The sequence below is a fragment of the Artibeus jamaicensis genome, unplaced genomic scaffold, assembly GCF_021234435.1.
Source record: "Artibeus jamaicensis isolate MK-2021 breed Jamaican fruit bat unplaced genomic scaffold, CSHL_Jam_final contig_384, whole genome shotgun sequence".
Lineage (NCBI taxonomy): Eukaryota > Metazoa > Chordata > Mammalia > Chiroptera > Phyllostomidae > Artibeus > Artibeus jamaicensis.
This window is the reverse complement of record NW_026521810.1, coordinates 1,965,440-1,983,163: the sequence shown is the minus strand read 5'-3', so window position 1 is coordinate 1,983,163 and position 17,724 is coordinate 1,965,440. Positions and strand designations below refer to the sequence as shown.

Genomic DNA, 17,724 nt, shown 5'->3' with positions numbered 1-17,724 from the left:
CCCCTGCTGGGGACTGTAATGCAACCCAGGCATGTGCCCTGACTGGGAATCAAACAGCGATCCTTTTGTTCGCAGGCCCACCATGCTCAGTCCACTGAGCTACACCAGCCAGGTCCAGGCAACAGAAATTTTTATTTCTAATGTGTCACACTTACTTGAGCACCCCTGGCTTGGAAGCTCATTACAGTCTCAGAAAGAAAAATAATTTATTAATCAAATATTGTGCACAGATGAAACAACATACCTCTTACTGATTAAAGGAGAGACTAGCACTGATGCAGGCATCTCTTTCATTCCCCTTGGTTTATGGCTCCATTAACAATTAACAATGACTGATGTCCTAAAAAGAAGCTTTCTGTCTCCCCCCCTGGATTTTCTCAGGAGGAGTTAGAAAGAAGATACTTGATAGTTTAGTCAGGAGAAAATTAAATCTGAAAAAACCACCCATCTTATTTGTGGATGCATATGCATTCAAAAACCTTAGATAACACCAACACATATTTATCGACTTTATAAAAAATGTTTTTTCCTAATGTTAGAAAGTTATGAAACATAACTAGAAATTATTTATTCCATGCTGAAAAATTCTTGAATACTTATCTCTCTAGTAAATATTCATGTTAAAAGAATCACTGTTTTAGAGGGAAGATCTCCTACAGAAAAGATTTGAAGCTGAGAAATTAAATCCTACTGAAAGTTTCCTCAACAAAAAATGTCTTCATTCTTCACTAGGCACCTATCAAGATATACAGAAGCAGGGTTTCTAAGTTTGTTGTCTCTTTGAAAATATGCTATGATTAGAATTTGTCCCCAAACTAGGAGAATAATATAATGAATTTGAGGGAATGGCATAAAAATAAACAAGCAGTGATTGAAAAACATGAATCCATATTCAGATTTTACCTCTGGTTTTGCTATTGACTGATAAACAGATACATAGCCAGGTAGAGATGTGATCATGTTTTTCAGTGCTCTCTACTGCTGTCACATTCTCTCACCAGGGCCCCAGTATCCTCTTGACAATCAAATGGCCTCTCAGAAAAGTCTCATATTTCTATTATTTATGCCTCATCATATTATCCAATCAATGTATATCTTTTCTCATTTATACATATTTTTAGCCTAAATAATTACAACTGATTCCTCTCCAACCATAAAACAAACCCTAAGCTACATGTAAGAATTATATATATATATTACCTTATTTAATCTTTATTATCATTTTATGATGCAGATAAAATTAATACCTTAAAATGTTAATTGGTAAATTTCAGCTTAGAGTTGACAATTAAGTTGCCCAAGGTCCCGCAGTTACAATTGATCTGACTATAGAACCTGAGCTCTGAATTAATTATATTGATTCAAAAATCTAAATTATCTCAGTGGTAGCCATCCAAACAGGTAAGGAAGTCTGGTGGGGGTTTCCCTGCAGGCTGAATCCAACACTTTAAGCTTAAGACCTGAGTTCTGCAACACACTTGCCATAGTTGTCATCTGTAATATATCAATGCATCACTGAATTCAGGCAGTAATTCAAGCCCTACCTCCCATGACCCTTTAATTTTCCCAAAAGAAACACAGAAATATATGACCTCCAGGAGCAAGAGGAAAGCATGAAAAAAACATAATAAAGTGTCCAGAATCTCATCTCAACTTTGCCACAGCAGACCCCTTTCTACAACCAATGGCCAAGGTTTCTCTTTAAGCAGATTGAGTAAAGACAAGGAGGTGCCCACGGCATCATATCAAGGCCAGGAAAGATGAGTAAGAAAATTTACCACATCCCAAACTCCAGAAAATACATGGAAACCCTTAAGGTAGAAAGTCTCTATATAGGATAAATACAAGGAAATGCTACTTTTCTCAACTTCAAAATTCATAGAAACCCAAAACCAATCAACTTAGCAATATATATATAAGCTTGGGAGGGGGAGAAGCAAAAAAAACCTACAGAGGAAAATTAAAATTTTTGTGGGGTTTGTGTCTGATATTTTGAGGTTTGAGATAAAAGGGCAAATTCTGCCGCTGGCAGAAAAGGTAAAGAAGGTGGACTGCTCAGTGGACCAGAAGCCAGGTCTAGGAGAACCCCTTTTGTGTGATTCCATCTGCTTCCTGAGATGAGTTAGGAAGAAGAATCAGATCTTCCTCAACACTCAAGAGGAAACTTTCTCTGCTGAACTGTGTGTTGCCTGCTGGGGAAAAAAATCATCATGGAAAACTGATACCCTTGAGTACTCCTCAGGTACCTGTTATACCCTCAACTGATTCCCCAGAGTGACTAATGAAATGAAGATCATATAACACTGCATTTTGAAACAATCTTAGATGATAAACAAAAGAGGCCATTTCCACCAGCAGCTCTCTAAGCCTGTCAGAGCTACCTTTAACCTGCCTTACCTTTTATGCAAGAGCTCCAGGGCTACTTCCCAGACTTGGGAAGTCCTGGCCAGACAGTGTCTAGGTGAGCAAAGGCCTCAGCTAAAACAACTCCTTTATGGCTTTTGTTAGTTAAAGGAGAAGGTTCCAATCTACTCACTAAATCCTACTACCCCTCTCCAAAATGAAACCAAGATCTCAAAGAAAAACAGTAGAGTTAGATGACTCCTATTAATCCTTAGACCTTGATAGCTACTCTGGGAAGGGGCCTTTACAATTTGGATTTCTGGTATTATGTGGTATTCCTGTGTCCAGTAAGTGACACAGGAATTCTACACCTCTCAAGAATCAGTTTTGCATTTAGATTTGGAAAGATGATTTCTCATGATGTCTCTCAGTCTCTATATCTTCATTCATAGCTTAAGGATAATGACTCACTCTTAGGGTTAATAGGCTTTTTCTGTGGCTTTGATTGTCGGTTCATTTAAATAAAAAACATGAAGATCTCTAGGTTTTATATGTGCTTCCATTCCTTTGCACTGATTATTATTACTTGGTAGTATACAGTTTTATTAAAATCCAAATATTTAGACAACTTAGAAGCAGTCTTATATTTCAGATTCAGAAGAAAGACAAATGACTCCTTTGATTGCCATTTCTACCACTGCAGCAGGAACCTGAGTGAATGTCACTCACAAATTATAAATGTGTGTCAAGTCATACATTTTTCAGCAGTTAATGGCACCTATGGGTTATACTAGAGGACAAGCCCATGTCCTTCAAGGGGAAGCAGACCCTGAACTGGCATCAGGTACCTTCCCAAGACTTCATTTTTTATCACCTAGAAGATAAGAATACCTCACATCTTCTCTAATATATTTTCAGCTCTAAAATGTCATCATCACTTCATTTATAGAGAATCTACCATATATAACATTATAACAACAAAAGCTGAAGCAAATAGGAAGTAAATGTTGGAGATAAAAGTCATAACTGATAAATGTATAAAATTAAAAAGGAATAAACTGTCCTTCCCATTCTTGGACCATAGAAGTGGACACACACACACATGTAATATAATTCCCAGATAAGTCTCATAACACATCCAAAGTGGTGTGGGGCACAAGAAGGAGGAGGACCACTTGATCCCTTCTAATTAAGAAAATCAAGGTAGGTCTAGGAGCTGGTTATATTGGATCATGACCTTTAAAGATGTATACTATTAAATCAGTTGGGGATGATAAGAGATGTCAAAAGTAGCAACAATAAAGAACACTGTGGTTAACTGATTACTATAGATTAGCCATTTGGGACAATAAATGTTATTTAATAAGTGTTAAATATATAGGTGGTCATAAGAAAGAGAAGAGGAAGAGAAGGAAAAGATAAAGTCATCTAGCAAAGTTGATGAGCTGGAGTGTGAGGTTCAAGGTCAAGTTTGGGGACAATGAAAATGAAAAATTAAATTAGAAAATAGTTTCAATCATTAGGAGAAAATATCACACCTTATAAGTGCCCATAAATACATGTTATTTATGTCATTGATATTTAAAGTCTGTTTATGGCTATTTTGTTTCTAATATTTGTTTTTTAAATAAATATTCCAATTACAAAATAGACAAGTCCATTGTTTGCAGATTAATTCTTTAGTCTGTATCACATACATCTATTGTTGCTACTGATTAAATGTAGTAATGTTATGACAAATTTTATTTCCTCCCAAACATATAATTATTGAATAGTGCATATCAAAATCAAAATCAAAAGCATTCTCTTGAGAGGGAGGTTAATTAGCTTGTGAATCCAGTAACTCACCACTTGACCTTGGGCAAGATGTCCTCATCTGTAACCTCATGGGGTTGGATCAGGATATTTCTAGACTCCTCCTAGGACTACTTCGATTATAAGTTGCACATGCATATTGTTAAGATAAATACAAATCACATTGTACCTCAATAAAGTAAATGAATCACACGCACTTAGAAATACTTAGTGAACAATTTCTGTGGTCATGAATATCTGTCACTCATAGGGAATTATCTACAAAGTGCACCAGCTAAGAATATGGCACAAGCTGAAAGTTAGTACTCCTAGTCTTTCAAAAAATCTCCTTGCTTCTTATAGATGCATGTCTAATAGCTTCAAAAAGAAAAGTAAACTCAAGAGTTTTCTTTAGAATTCTAAAAATCCTTCTTTTACAACAATAGGAAGGTGAACTCTTGAGAAGCTCAGAAACAATCTTGTGCACAATAAAACTATTTCCTTTGGAGCAACGGACTATGGGATCTGTGGTGTTCCCTTCTGTGTCTGTGCTCAGATGACCATCTGGACCCAGCTGCTGAGGCCTCTTCTTCACTCTCTCCTCCAGATTCATGCTCTTCATCTACTGCATGAAACATTGGTTTGGGTCTTAAGATTGCCCTTCTCTCTCCGCCAACATGATCTTCTGGGCCTCTACTTCTTTGATAATGAAAGTTGGATGGCTTCCCTCTTCTGTTTGAAATTTTCACTGGGATTATTTCTTTTGTCAGTTGTCTTTCTTGAAGCAACCTTGCTCGAGAGTGTGCAGTGAACATGTCGAAGGAGAGTTCTGAATCACTGCTTTCCTTATCTAGGAAATCATGACAAGAAGAGGTCAGAACAAGACCTAAGATCTGAGAGAAGACAACAACTAGATGGTCAGACCTCAGAGTAAAACAGTCCTTTCTGAGGTCCCAGCTCAAAAATTCAATTTTCTTATCAGCAGAATTATCTCTTCAAGTTTGCTACCCCAGAAAGGGAGTAGAATGCAGTTGGCCCTTAAACAACATGGGGTTGTGGGTACCACTTCTCTGTGTGTTCAAAAACCCATGTATAACTTTGTTGACTGGAAGCCTTAGAGATAATGTAAATAGTTGATTAACACATATTTGTATTTTAGATGTATTTCTAGAAATACACTCTTATAATAAATTAAGGAAGAGAAAAAAATGTCACAAAGAACATAAGAAAGAGAAGGACTTCCAGCCAAGATGGAGGCATAGGTAGATATACTGTGCCTCCTCACACAACCAAAAGAAGGACATCGATTTAAAAACAATAAACAACTAGAACTGACAGAAAATCTAACTGTATGGAAGTCCAACAACCAAGGAGTTGAAGGAGACACACTCATCCAGACTGTTAGGATAGGTAGAGATGGGCATGAGGAGAGAACTGTGCAAGACAGTGGCTGGAGGACCTGGGTGAGCAAGGCTCTGGCTGGTGCACCTAGTGCCAGATTATTGAGCAGGGTAGGCAAGGCTGCAGCTGGCTGGCAAGACTGTGGTGGTGACTGGTGGAGCAGGGACTCCCACATTCGCCTCAGATAAACCTGGAGGAACAATTGGGGAACAAGACAGACCTCACAACCCACAGCTCCAGCACCAGGAAAAAAAAGCCTCAAACCTCAGATTAAAAACACCTGTGGGTGTTGAAGCAGCAGTGGGAAAAATTCCCACCTGCACAGGAGAGACCCACAGGATCCTAAAATGTACAAAAGCCAACCCACCAGGGAATCAGCACCAGAAAGGCCCAATTTGCTTCTGGGAAGCAGAAGTGACTGAAAGCCGGAAGAATCCCTCTCAGACCCCTCCCCCACAAATAGCATCACAATGAAGCAACCTGGGTTACCCCTCTGGGGTGAATACCTAAGGCTCCACCCCTCACTACATAACAGGTTTGTCAAGACAAAAAAAAAATGGCCCAAATAAAAAAACAGATCAAAGCTCCAGAAAAAATACAACTAAGTGACGAAAAAGTAGCCAACCTATCAGATGCCAGTTCAAAGCACTGGTACTCAGGATGCTCATGGAATTGGTTGAATTTGATCAAAAATTACATGAAAAAAGTGAAAGCTATGCTAAGTTAAAAAAGGAAAATGTACAAGGAAGCAGTAGATGGGAAGAAAACTGGGACTCAAATCAACACTGTGGACCAGAAAGAAGATAGCAACATCCAACTGGAAACGAATGAAGAAACAAAAATTAGGAACCTCCAGGACATCTATAAATGTTCCAACATCCAAATTATAGGGGTACCAGAAGGGGAAGAGGAAGAGCAACAAGTGGAAAAGTTATTTGAACAAATAATAAAGGAGAACTTCCCTATTCTGGCACAGGAAATAGCCTTCCGGGAGGTCCAGGAAGCTCAGAGAGTCCCAAAGAAGTTGGGTCCAAGGAGGAACACACCAAGGCACATCATAATTACATTATGCAAGATTAAAATGAAGAAGATAATCCTAAAAGCAGCAAGAAAAAATGAGACAATTATCTACAAATGATAATTGTCAGCTGACAGTCAGCTGATTTCTCAAAAGAGACCTTACAGGCAAGAAGGGGCTGGAAAGAAATATTCTAATTCATGAAATGCAAGGACCTACATCCAAAGCACCTCTATCCAGCAAAGCTTTCATTTAGAAGGGCAGATAAAGTGCTTCTGAAATAAGGTCAAGTTCAAGGAGTTCATCATTACCAAGCCTTTATTATATGAAATATTAAAAGGATTTATCTAAGAAAAAGTAGATGAAAAATATGAACAGTAAAATGACAGCAAACGCACAATTATTAAAAACCACACTTAAAACAAAAACAAAGCAAACAACTAGAACAGGAACAGAACCACAGAAATGGAGATCACATGGAGGGTTATCAACAGGGGAGTGGGAGTGGGAAAAGAGGGAAAAGGTACAGAGAATAAGTAGCATAGATGGTACACAGAAAACAGACAGGGGGAGGGTAAGAATAGCATAGAAAATGTAGAAGCCAAAGAACTTATATGTATAACCCTTCGACATGAAGTAAAGGGGAGAATGTGTGTAGGAGGTGGTTTGCAGGGCAGAAGGGAGTGAAGTTGGGGAAAATGGGACAGCTGTAATAGGTAACCAATAAAATATATTTTTAAAAAAGAACATAATGAAGATAAAATACATTTATAGAACTGTGCTAGTATTTATTTTAAAAATCCACATATAATTGGACCCACGCAATTCAAACCTGCATTGTTCAAGGATCTACTGTAGAAGCTGTATGCACAGTGTTCTAAATAAGTAGAATGTATGAAAATGGGTTTATCAAGCTTGTCTCCTCTAGGTAAATAAGGAATGTTTTTTCAAAGTCGGAATAATTGGTGCTAAGGCACAAAGATGCTTTGTGTTGTCAAAGACCAATGCTAAACTGAAGTTTATATGCTACTGCATATGAAAATGGCTGTTTTTATCTAGGTTTGTTTTTTAATCAATGGTTACCAGAAAGCATTAAATCTGAGTTTCTTCCCTTTTAACCTTGAACTAGCCAATTTTGGAGAAACAGGGATAGGGTGTGGGTACAGTAGAGCTGTGGTCACCAGCATTTTTTGTACCAGGGATTGGTTTTGTGCAAGACAATTTTTCCTTGGACTGAGGGGTCAGGGGAACAGAAGGTGGAGCTCAGGCAACTTTGCTTGCTAGCCCACTGCTCACCTCCTGCTGTGCAGCCTGGTTCTTAGCAGGCCAGGGACTGATAAGGGTTCATGACCCAGGGGTTGGGGACCCCTGTAGTACAGAGCAATATGTGGCACAACTGTGACTAGATGTTTTCATTTCAAAAGAGATAAGATGAACAGAATGTGGCTGGCACACCATGGTGATGATGCTGAGGGTAAAGTCAATTTATTGGGAACTTACTATATGTCTGTCACTTTGTTAATAATTTCACAACTATTATGCCATTTAGTCCTCATTATAATCCTTTATGATGAGAAGAGTTATGGTGCTCATCTCATAGGTGAAGGTTTCAAGAGGTAAGTGACTTTCAGAATCATACAATGAAGACAGGACTGAAGTTTGAGCAGAACCTGTCCAGCCGCTCATCCACTCTCGACTAGGCTGTCACAGTCTCCTTTACATGTGTCATGTGTGGGTCAGGAGAACTTCATCATGAGAGCAGAAAAATAATTGTCCCTCTTGGGTAATCTTCTAAATACCTAAGCCATTCTCAGGACATTGCCTTTTTTCCCCTTCTCTATGCACACATCCTCAAAGGAATATTTTTCACAACCTCCTTAATTCTCATTTCTTCAAAGTTTTAAACTTATAAATTTATTTTCCCTTTAAATATTCTCCTGAGAATTTACGTATTTTAAGACCTTTCATTTAGGACTTCCACCAAGATGGAGGCATAGGTGGAAACACTCTGCCTTCTCTCACAACCAAGTTTAAAAACAATAAAGTTTTAGCAACAAAAATGCAGCCAAACCACAGAAAATTGAACTATATGGAAGTCTGACAACAACCAACCCTTCAGCCAAATCGATAAGAGGGGCAGAGCCAGCAGCAGAGTGGGGTCTGGCAAAAAAGATCCACCAGACCAACCCAGGCGCTCCACCCAGGTACACAGGCAGCTGTGGGTGGATCCCAGGTGTGGAGTAGCAGTGGATGGACGCACTGAGGGCCCAAGGCAGCAGACTGCTCTCGGTCACACATTTGTGCGCAGATATACTAGTGAAGGAGCGAGTGGTGAGATGGACCGAGCAGGCCCCAGCAGTGTGAAGCAGCAGAGGGGACTGCTATTGTCCCTCTCCGACTCCACCCCTACATACAGAGTCACAAACCAACAACCTGAGTGGCCCCACCCTGGTGAACATATAAGGTTCTGCTCCTCATACCTAACAGGCACGAACAGAGCAAAACATTATGGCTCAAAAAGAACAGCTCAAAGCTCCAGAGCCAATAACTCTAAGCGATGAAGAAATACCCAAACATTCAGATGCACAGTTCAAAACACTGATGATCAGGATGCTCACAGAACTGGTTGATTTTAGTCACAAATTAGAGGAATATATGAAGGCTAAACTAATTGAAATGAAGGGAAACACACAAGAAATCAATAGTAATGGAAAGGAAACTGGGACTCAAATCAAGGGAGCAGACCAGAAGGAAGAAAAAAATGACCAAACAGAAAAGAATGAAGAAGCAACAATTTAAAAAAATGAGGAGAGGCTTAGGAACCTCCAGGATATCTTTAAACGATCCAACATCCAAGTTATAGGGATATCAGAAGGGGTAGAGGAAGAGCAACAAGTGAAAAATTTATATGAACAAATAATTAAGGAGAACTTCCCCAATCTGGCAAAGGAAATAGACTTCCAGGAAATCCAGGAAGCTCAGAGAGTCCCAGAGAAGTTGGATCCAAGAGGGAACATACCAAGGCACATCATAATTACATTAGCCAAGATTAAAATGAAGCAGAGAATCCTAGAAGCAGCAAAAGATAAGGGGACAGTTACCTACAAAGGAATGCCCATCAGACTGTCAGCTGATTTCTCAAAAGAGACTTTACAGGCAAGAAGGGGCTGGAAAGAAGTATTCCAAGTCATAAAATCCAAAGACCTACAACCAAGATTGACCTATCCAGCAAAGCTTTCATTTAGAATGGAAGAGCAGATAAAGTGCTTCTCAGATAAGACCAAATTCAAGGAGTTCATCATCACCAAGCCCTTATTATATGAAATGTTAAAGGGACTTACCTAAGAAAAAGAAGATAAAGAAGATGAACAGTGAAAGGAGAGCAAACTCACAGTTATTAACAACCACACCTAAAACAAAAGCAAACTAAAAGGACAGCTAGATCAGGAGTGGAACCATAGAAATGAAGATCACATGGAGGGTTAGCAACAGGGGAGTGGGAGAAGGAGAAGGGGGGAGAAAGTACAGAAAATAAGTAGCATACATGGTAGGTAGAAAATAGATGGGGGAGTACAGGAATAGTAGGGGAAATACAGAATCTAAAGAACTTGAGACATGTGGTCATAAACTAAAGGGGGGAATGGTGGAGGAGGGGGTGTGCAGGGTGGAGGTGAATGAAGGGGGGAATAGAACAACTGTAATGGCATAATCAATAAAATATGTTAAAAAAAAAGACCTTTCATTTAAATCTGAAAGCAGGGTTCTTTCTCCTACTTTCTCCTCCTTCCTAAAAAAGCAAAACAAAAAACACAAAACAAAATCCCCAGAGCTAGAACTAGTATGCACACAAGTTTATACTTGACAAAATGTGTTTAGGATGTGGGACATCAGAAAATCTTAAAATACCCTGTTCAATAAGGTTTTTTTCCAAAATGTGACCACATTATCCTGAGAAGGTAGTCTGTGAGTTAAAGGGGCAGAAGGCTGGAATCAATGCTTTGAATAAAGGAAACATTAGTATATTATTTGTCTATTATTTCAAGGCTTCCTTTTAATTTGTGCTCTATAGTCTGGCCTGGGGCCTGCATTCCTCTTAATCTTTTGGTACACTACCTAAGCATTATCTGAGAAAACAATATCCTGGATGTGCCTTCCCCCAGGAGCTGATCCTTCCTCACACTTCCCCTTTCTCCCCCTCCTAGTTTCCAACCACTCCTTCTGAGCATATGCTTCCATCAGCAGACAGAGTCCTAACCACTTCCTGATTGTTGAAAGTGGGTTCCATGCACTAAAAAGAGGTTTGGGCCAGTACTTGAAACTCAAGTCTTTAGATCTGTCCACAGTGGGAGAAAGTGGCTCACAGGAAAGCAGAAGGAGGAACAGTGAGGACTGTTCTTTGTCCCACTGACATAGCCCAGGTCAGCAGCAACCAGGCAACACAGCTCCAGAGAGAAATCAGTTCTTGTATATGTCACCTAACTAGGAAACTTAACTCCTGGACGTGCGCCCTAGGGAAGAATAAAGGAGAAACAGGGAAAGTGCATCTGCTCAGGGCCAGGCAGAGCCTAATACACAGGATGAAAGTGAACTACCTAATACAGACCCAGACCTCCAATGCCACCCCACCCCCACACCCTCTTCATGATTTCCTTTTGTTTCAGTTGTGGTAAAATACACATAACATAAAATTTAACCTCTTAAACATGTTTTTTATTTTAATGATATTTAACTGTACAGTTCTGCAGCACTAAGTACATTCACATTGTTGTGCAACATCACCACTCTCCAGCGACAGAACTTTTCATCTTCCCCAACCCACATGGTTTTTAAGCAGTTTCAGGGCATAGGAGGGGTACCCAGGCAGGACCTCTGTATCTTGTAACATCAAGTGAACCCCAAGGGCAAAGAAGAATTGGAAGAGTGTACAGAGACCCCCAAACCAGCAGGGAGCTACCAGGCATCTAGAGTAAGGGATGTTCTACCACTGGAGGGCAAAGGGAGAGAGGAAGGAAAGTGCTTTCCAAGTCATAAGCTAGCTAACCAGAGATTGCCTGTTGGCTAGACATCTATCTCCCTCTTTGTTCTCCCTAGAGCCCCTCTGGCCATTCTCTGAACTTGTCCTGATACAGATGTACTTCAAGGATTTAAGTAATTGTGCCCAGATATACTTTGAGGACTATCTGATTCTCCCCATGATTATTATGATAATTCTTTAAAACAATATTTCATTACTTTCTATTTTAGATTTCCAGGTTTACCACTATTTTCACTGACTTAATGAAATTTAAAACCAGTTGAGTACATTTGAAATAAAAAATAATCATTGGGATGAAGATTTCATTGCATTTCTAGATCAGTGTATGTAGAATGGACATTTCTGATGTGTTGTCTTCCTTTCCAGAAACATCTTGTCTACCTATGTCAAGTCTTTCTTGATATCCCTCAATAGTAATAATAATGGCTAATATTTATTGCATACTTACTTGGTTCCAGGTATTGTTCTAAGAACTTTTTGTGCAATGATTGGCTTCATGCTAGGTCAACACTTTTGTGTGTGAGACATAGCAGTATTCTCTCTTTTACAGAGAGGAAATGATAGCATAGAAAGGTAGAGTTTTATGTTTTCTTCGTTTAACTTTTAGGTATTTTTTCCTGGGATTTTATGATTTTTACTGAAAGTATGAGTGAGAAGACTTTTAGGGAATCTATTGAAAAGACGGATCTTTTGAGTTGATAATCTGGTGGATAATGTAAACTCGTTTCCAAATGTTAAACAACTCCACCTCTGGAATAAGTTCCACTTTGTAAGATGTAGTATTCCTCTAATGTTCTGCTGCACTTTTTATAATGTTTTATTTAAGATTTGTACATTAATGCTTAGGAGAGTTATTTTCTGTTACCATAGAAGGTGATACTGAAGTTCATAAGAACTTCAGTTTCATAAGAAATGATTGTGAGTGTTCATAGCAGCACAATTTACAATAGCCAAGAGTTGGAAGCAACCTAGGTGCCCATCAGTAAATGAATGGATCAAAAAATTGTGGTACATATACACAATGGAATTCTATGCAGCAAAGAGAAAGAAGGAGCTACTACCCTTTGCAACAACATGGATGGAACTGGAAAGCATTATGCTGAGTGAAATAGGCCAGGCATTGAAGGACAAATACCATATGATCTCACCTCTCACAGGAAGCTAAACAATAAAACAAACAAGCAAACAAAATAAAAACAAAGACACTGAAATAGAGAATAAGTGGGCAGTGACCAGAGGGGAGAGGGAAGGGTATTTAAGGGGAAAAATGGGGAGAGATTTTGAGGAACAAGTATGAAAGACACAAGGATGAGGACTGGGGGGGGGGAATGGGAGGGAGGTAGGGAGATGGGGCGGGGGGGGGGGGCTGGGATGGGAGAAATCGACAAAAAAATGTACTTGAAAAATAATTAAATAAAAATTTAAAAAAAGAAACAGATATTCAATTAAAACTAAAAAAAAAAAAGAAATGATTGTGAGAATTTCATGTTTTCTATTCACTCCAACAATACATAGTTCCAGATGATTGATACCAGAAAAAAAATTTTTTAATTAATTTGCTGTCCACTCTGTAACTGGTGTTATTTTGTTAGTTTGCTTTTGTTTGTGAAATAGCTCATTTAAAATACAACATAATACTAGTCACAAGACTGATCTGAGAATAAATGACTAGAGCAATGAGACAGAATTGAGTCCAAAAATTTCTCAAAGTAAATGACTTTAGTACAACAAAGATGGCATGTCATCTAAGAGAAAAAAAATAGTTTTGAAAGGGGAAAAATACCATTTAAAAACAATATATTAATCTACACAAAGATAAATCTCAGATGATTTAAAATTTATATGAGAAAGTCAAATAACTAAAGCTCCAGATGAAAAATATTAGCCAAATCATTTTCTAATTTTTCTGTAGAAGATCAAGCAGATTTCATTAATCAGAATCTGAATGGCAAGTATGTCTAAAAGATAAATGTGAAACTTGAGGAAAAATCATTAGCCACAAATACGACAATAGATGATGTCCTTATTATATAATGTTCTTCAAATTCAATTTAAGAAAACAAAAAATCAAATGGAAAAAAATGGTCAAGGCAAAAACAGAAACTTCCCCAAAAGAAATACAGTTGGCTCTAAAATTATGAAAAGATGTTCAACCAGACTAAAAATACTTATATGAAATTTAAATTCTATCCTATAGATTACTAAGAAGTTTGAAAATAGTCCATTAATAGTAAAAGTGTTCAGAAATTACCTTTCTTACAGATCGTGGTATAAGAGTCAATTTAAATATATGTGATTTTTTTTACCTAAAAAATTTATTTTCAGGAAAATGTGCTAAGGAAATAATTGCTTATTTATATAAAAACTAACCACAAGTGATCCAAGTCATTTATTATATAACATTGAAAATTGGAAATACCTTAAATATTTGTCAATAAGGATTTAGCTAAATAAGCAATAGGGCATTTGTAGAATTGATTCTTAAGTCACTAAAATGATCAAAAGTTTCATGTCTATTGACATGGAAATATGCCCACAACATATGGTTTAGCAAACTAAACAATTTTTAAAAGTTACAAAATAATGATTATAGTGTGATTTAATGTATAATATGATGCTGGTGTGTTTTACAATTCTTTTTTTTTTTTTTTTTTTGTATCTAGTATGGGTAGGAGAATTCTCTAGTATGTTGTAGGGAATTCTTTTTTCTCTACAACATGGATTAGGATGTTGTAGGGAAAATTATAGAAGAATTCCTACCAAAGAATTCTATAGTGATTATATATGAATTTTAGGGTGTCAAATACTTCTAATTTTCTTTTTATGCTTGTCTATGCTGGTTAATTTTATTTTATATTAAGCATGTTTTTAAATAAAGAAATTAATTTTTAGAAATAATTATATTCACTTTTCAAAGATCAAATTCTAAAATCTGATGTGTTTATTTGAACTTCCAATTCAAAGTCTTGAATTCTTAGGAAAATTTAAGTTGATAACATATATATATATATATATAGAGAGAGAGAGAGAGAGAGAGAGAGATAGTAAAAGGAAAACATTTCATCAGTAAATATCATGAAATTATTTTAGTAAAATTTAACTAACTTGGAAGAAATCTGGTAATTTTAAAAGCATAGGTGAATTCTGTGACAAATGTGCCCATTTTTTGTTTGTTTGTTTCTCTAAGACAGGGATCAACAAATTATGACTCTTGGGCTATATTTGGCCTGCTGTCTCTTTTTGTATGGCCTATAAACTTAGAATTGTTGTTATATTTTTGAATGGCTGAAAAAATGAAAGAATATTTTGTAAGTGAAATGATAATGAAATTTAAATTTCAGTTTTCATCAATAAATATCTGAATTAGATCAATGAAAAAGTATTTTCCTTTTTCTTTTAGTCATAGAAGTACCTATATAATATTCTCACTTTTATATTTTGACCCCCAAGCCCTAGAATATATATCATGTGGCCCTTTACAGACAAGAAAAAGAGCAACCAAGCAAGCCAGTTACCTCTGAAATCAACAGCCCTCCTGCCTCTTCTTGCAGGCTGAGGATTGCTGTAGGGAAAAGACAGGTAGCGGATGTTTTTGGCACAAGCCTGTAAGAAACAAGTAAAAATTTTAAAAAGCACAGTTCGAGTTTCACATGGCAAGAAAAGTGAAGGACTCAAATCTATACTGTGTCATCTTTTGAATGACTGGCTTTTGATTACTTTTGTTTAAGAAAACCAAAATGCCTCAGCCTTTAAGAGGTGTTTTATTTCCTTCTCATGTAAAATAGACCATTATAAACTCTCTGAGTTAATCCTGCCTTCTTACTGAGATTAGGGTACAGAGGAGGAACTACTCCAGACTCAACCTCTAACCAGTAAGATTGGTTTGTTATTGACTAAGATAGAATAAGTCAGGTGCACAAGTGATAAGGAAATAAGGCCCAAGCAACTTGGCAAAAGAAACTTCCTCCCTGGAAGAGATATAAGCTTTCTAGAGCAGGGGTCCTTGTCCAAGGAGGTCCCCTTGCATGTTCAGGACCTAGCCACCTTGGTGTCTGGTCTAGACTCACAGTCCAGAGAGTGCAATATAGTTACTGACCCATGCTGGAGAACAGATCCCATGGGTTTCCTAAGGCCCTGGACGCCAAGAGAGATACCCAAATATGGTGTCCTGCACTCCATTCCTTTTGTATTTCTCTGTCAACAAGGCATTAGTTTTTGTTTTTGTTTTTTTGCTTGTTTAAATATCAGTGGTAGTCACTTGAGAAGGCCCTATATAGAGAGTGGCCCAGTTCTCAGGTGTATCCGCAGTCCCCACCTCACCGGCTTTCCCCATGGCAGGCTGTGGCCTTTCCTCATGCTCTCCTGGAAGGTGTTCTTGTGGCGAAGCAGGATCTCTTTAGCCTGGTTCTCAATTGTTTCAGGTCTGAGATTGTATTTGTTATAGGACAGTGTCTACAGAAAGACAAAATGTCAAATATGAAAGGACATATTTGACAGCTCCAGGATAGCTGCCAACCTCAGGGGCCATCAAAATATCATGAGTTACAACCACTACAGCAAGAAGACACCATGGAAGTCATCTGAGCATTTTCTTTAATTAAAGGGGTGCAAGCTGTGGCCCCACAAAGAAGGGTCTATGACCAAGGCCACCCTCATCAGGACATATTTGTGGTTGGAGCTGATGCCTCCTGGCTCACACAGCAGTGCTTTCCATCTTAATCTCCCTCTATTATCCTTGCATCACTCCCCCCTCCACTCAAATACCCACAGAATTGGACTGCCCAATATAAACACTTGTTTTCCCTGGGTTGTATTTTTACATTAAGTCAGTGGTTACTGAATTCAGTGAATCAGGACAATGTCAGAACTACCTTGGGAATTCCCACAAGGTTGCTATTTTTTAGTTTTACCTACTAAAGACACATTTAAAAAATCAACCAAATCATCTAAGATAAAAAGAATAGTCCTTCATATTGAATCAGCTTAGCTTAATGAAAAATTTCTTCCTTGTCTTTACAAAGGCCAGTGAGAACCTGTGTTCAACCACAGACCAACATTAGTCCTCAGATGTTTACGAAGTGCTTAACTGGAACTTCTTTCTCTTCTTTTCACTCAGGGTTTACCAGTATATATCCTGTTTCCCGTGGGCCAGTAGTTCTCTTGGTAATAGAATCAGGACAGCAGGCACTATCACTCCTGGTTAATGGATGCTTTAACAAGGATATTCAGTTCAACAGCAAAAAAGCAAACTCTTTATATGCCAAGTGCCATGGAAGACATGAATTTTTTAAAAAAATGGAGTAGTTAAAAGTATGATCTTTGAAAGGCTCATACTCTACTGGGGCAGTTATACAAATAAGCACATGCTATTATGTGCTCAGGTAAGTGATGAGATGTTGGGGTTTGTAGGAGTTATGGAGTACATGCAAAAGGCATTCAATCAGTCTGTTATTTTTGTGTGTTTTAGTGTATACACATCCAGTTAAGTACAATTATGAACTTTGTTATCTATTAGCTTAATAATAGTTAACTAATCCTCATAAAAGGGCAGTTGTCTAAAAGTAGTTCCATAAAGAAGGCATAGATTGGGGGTCAGGGAAACAAAGGTGAATTAGCAAAGCCAAACTTCTCTCTCAGCTGTTGTGAGATCTTTACCAGATGCTCTTGCTAAATTAACCAATCTGACAAGAACTTGTCCAGAAAAATTGAATTTTGAAGACATTTTGAAATATAGATTTTTATCTACTACCAGTAATGATAGACCTTAACCTAGGTACTTTGTACATTGAGATATTAAAGGATACATATAACACTGTCATAAAAATATTTAAAAAATAAGCATCTACAATACTGAGAAAAACTTTTATAATTTTTCACCAATGTTAAATCATGCAAAACTGAAGTTAGTGTTTATGTTTACACACATATACATATGTATGTATACATATGTTGCTAGTAGAAATTCCCTACATCCTGACTTGAGGAAAGGTTTTCCTTTAAGAAAAATTTGGATGTTGCTTTGTTATGACAGGGACCAGAGGTGAGAGGAGAGAGAATTTCAGGGGCAAAGGGGTAGGATTCACAAGAACAAGTATAAAGGACACATGGACAAAAACTAAGGAGGGAATGGGAG

At 37.7% G+C, this 17,724-nt stretch overlaps 1 protein-coding gene across 1 annotated transcript in view; it reads right to left on the bottom strand.

Moving 5' to 3' along the window:
* Positions 1 to 924: 924 nt before the first annotated feature.
* The window catches only part of SLC9A4 (solute carrier family 9 member A4), a 78,094-nt gene continuing 61,294 nt past the window's right edge, over positions 925 to 17,724 (bottom strand). Inside the window, exons 10-12 of the mRNA XM_037143393.2 lie at positions 15,912 to 16,043; positions 15,107 to 15,194; positions 925 to 4,987 (exon numbers count right to left, since the gene is read on the bottom strand). Coding sequence (XP_036999288.2) covers positions 4,632 to 4,987; positions 15,107 to 15,194; positions 15,912 to 16,043 — 576 coding nt within the window. The 3' untranslated portion in view covers positions 925 to 4,631. The remainder of the gene's footprint in view (positions 4,988 to 15,106; positions 15,195 to 15,911; positions 16,044 to 17,724) is intronic.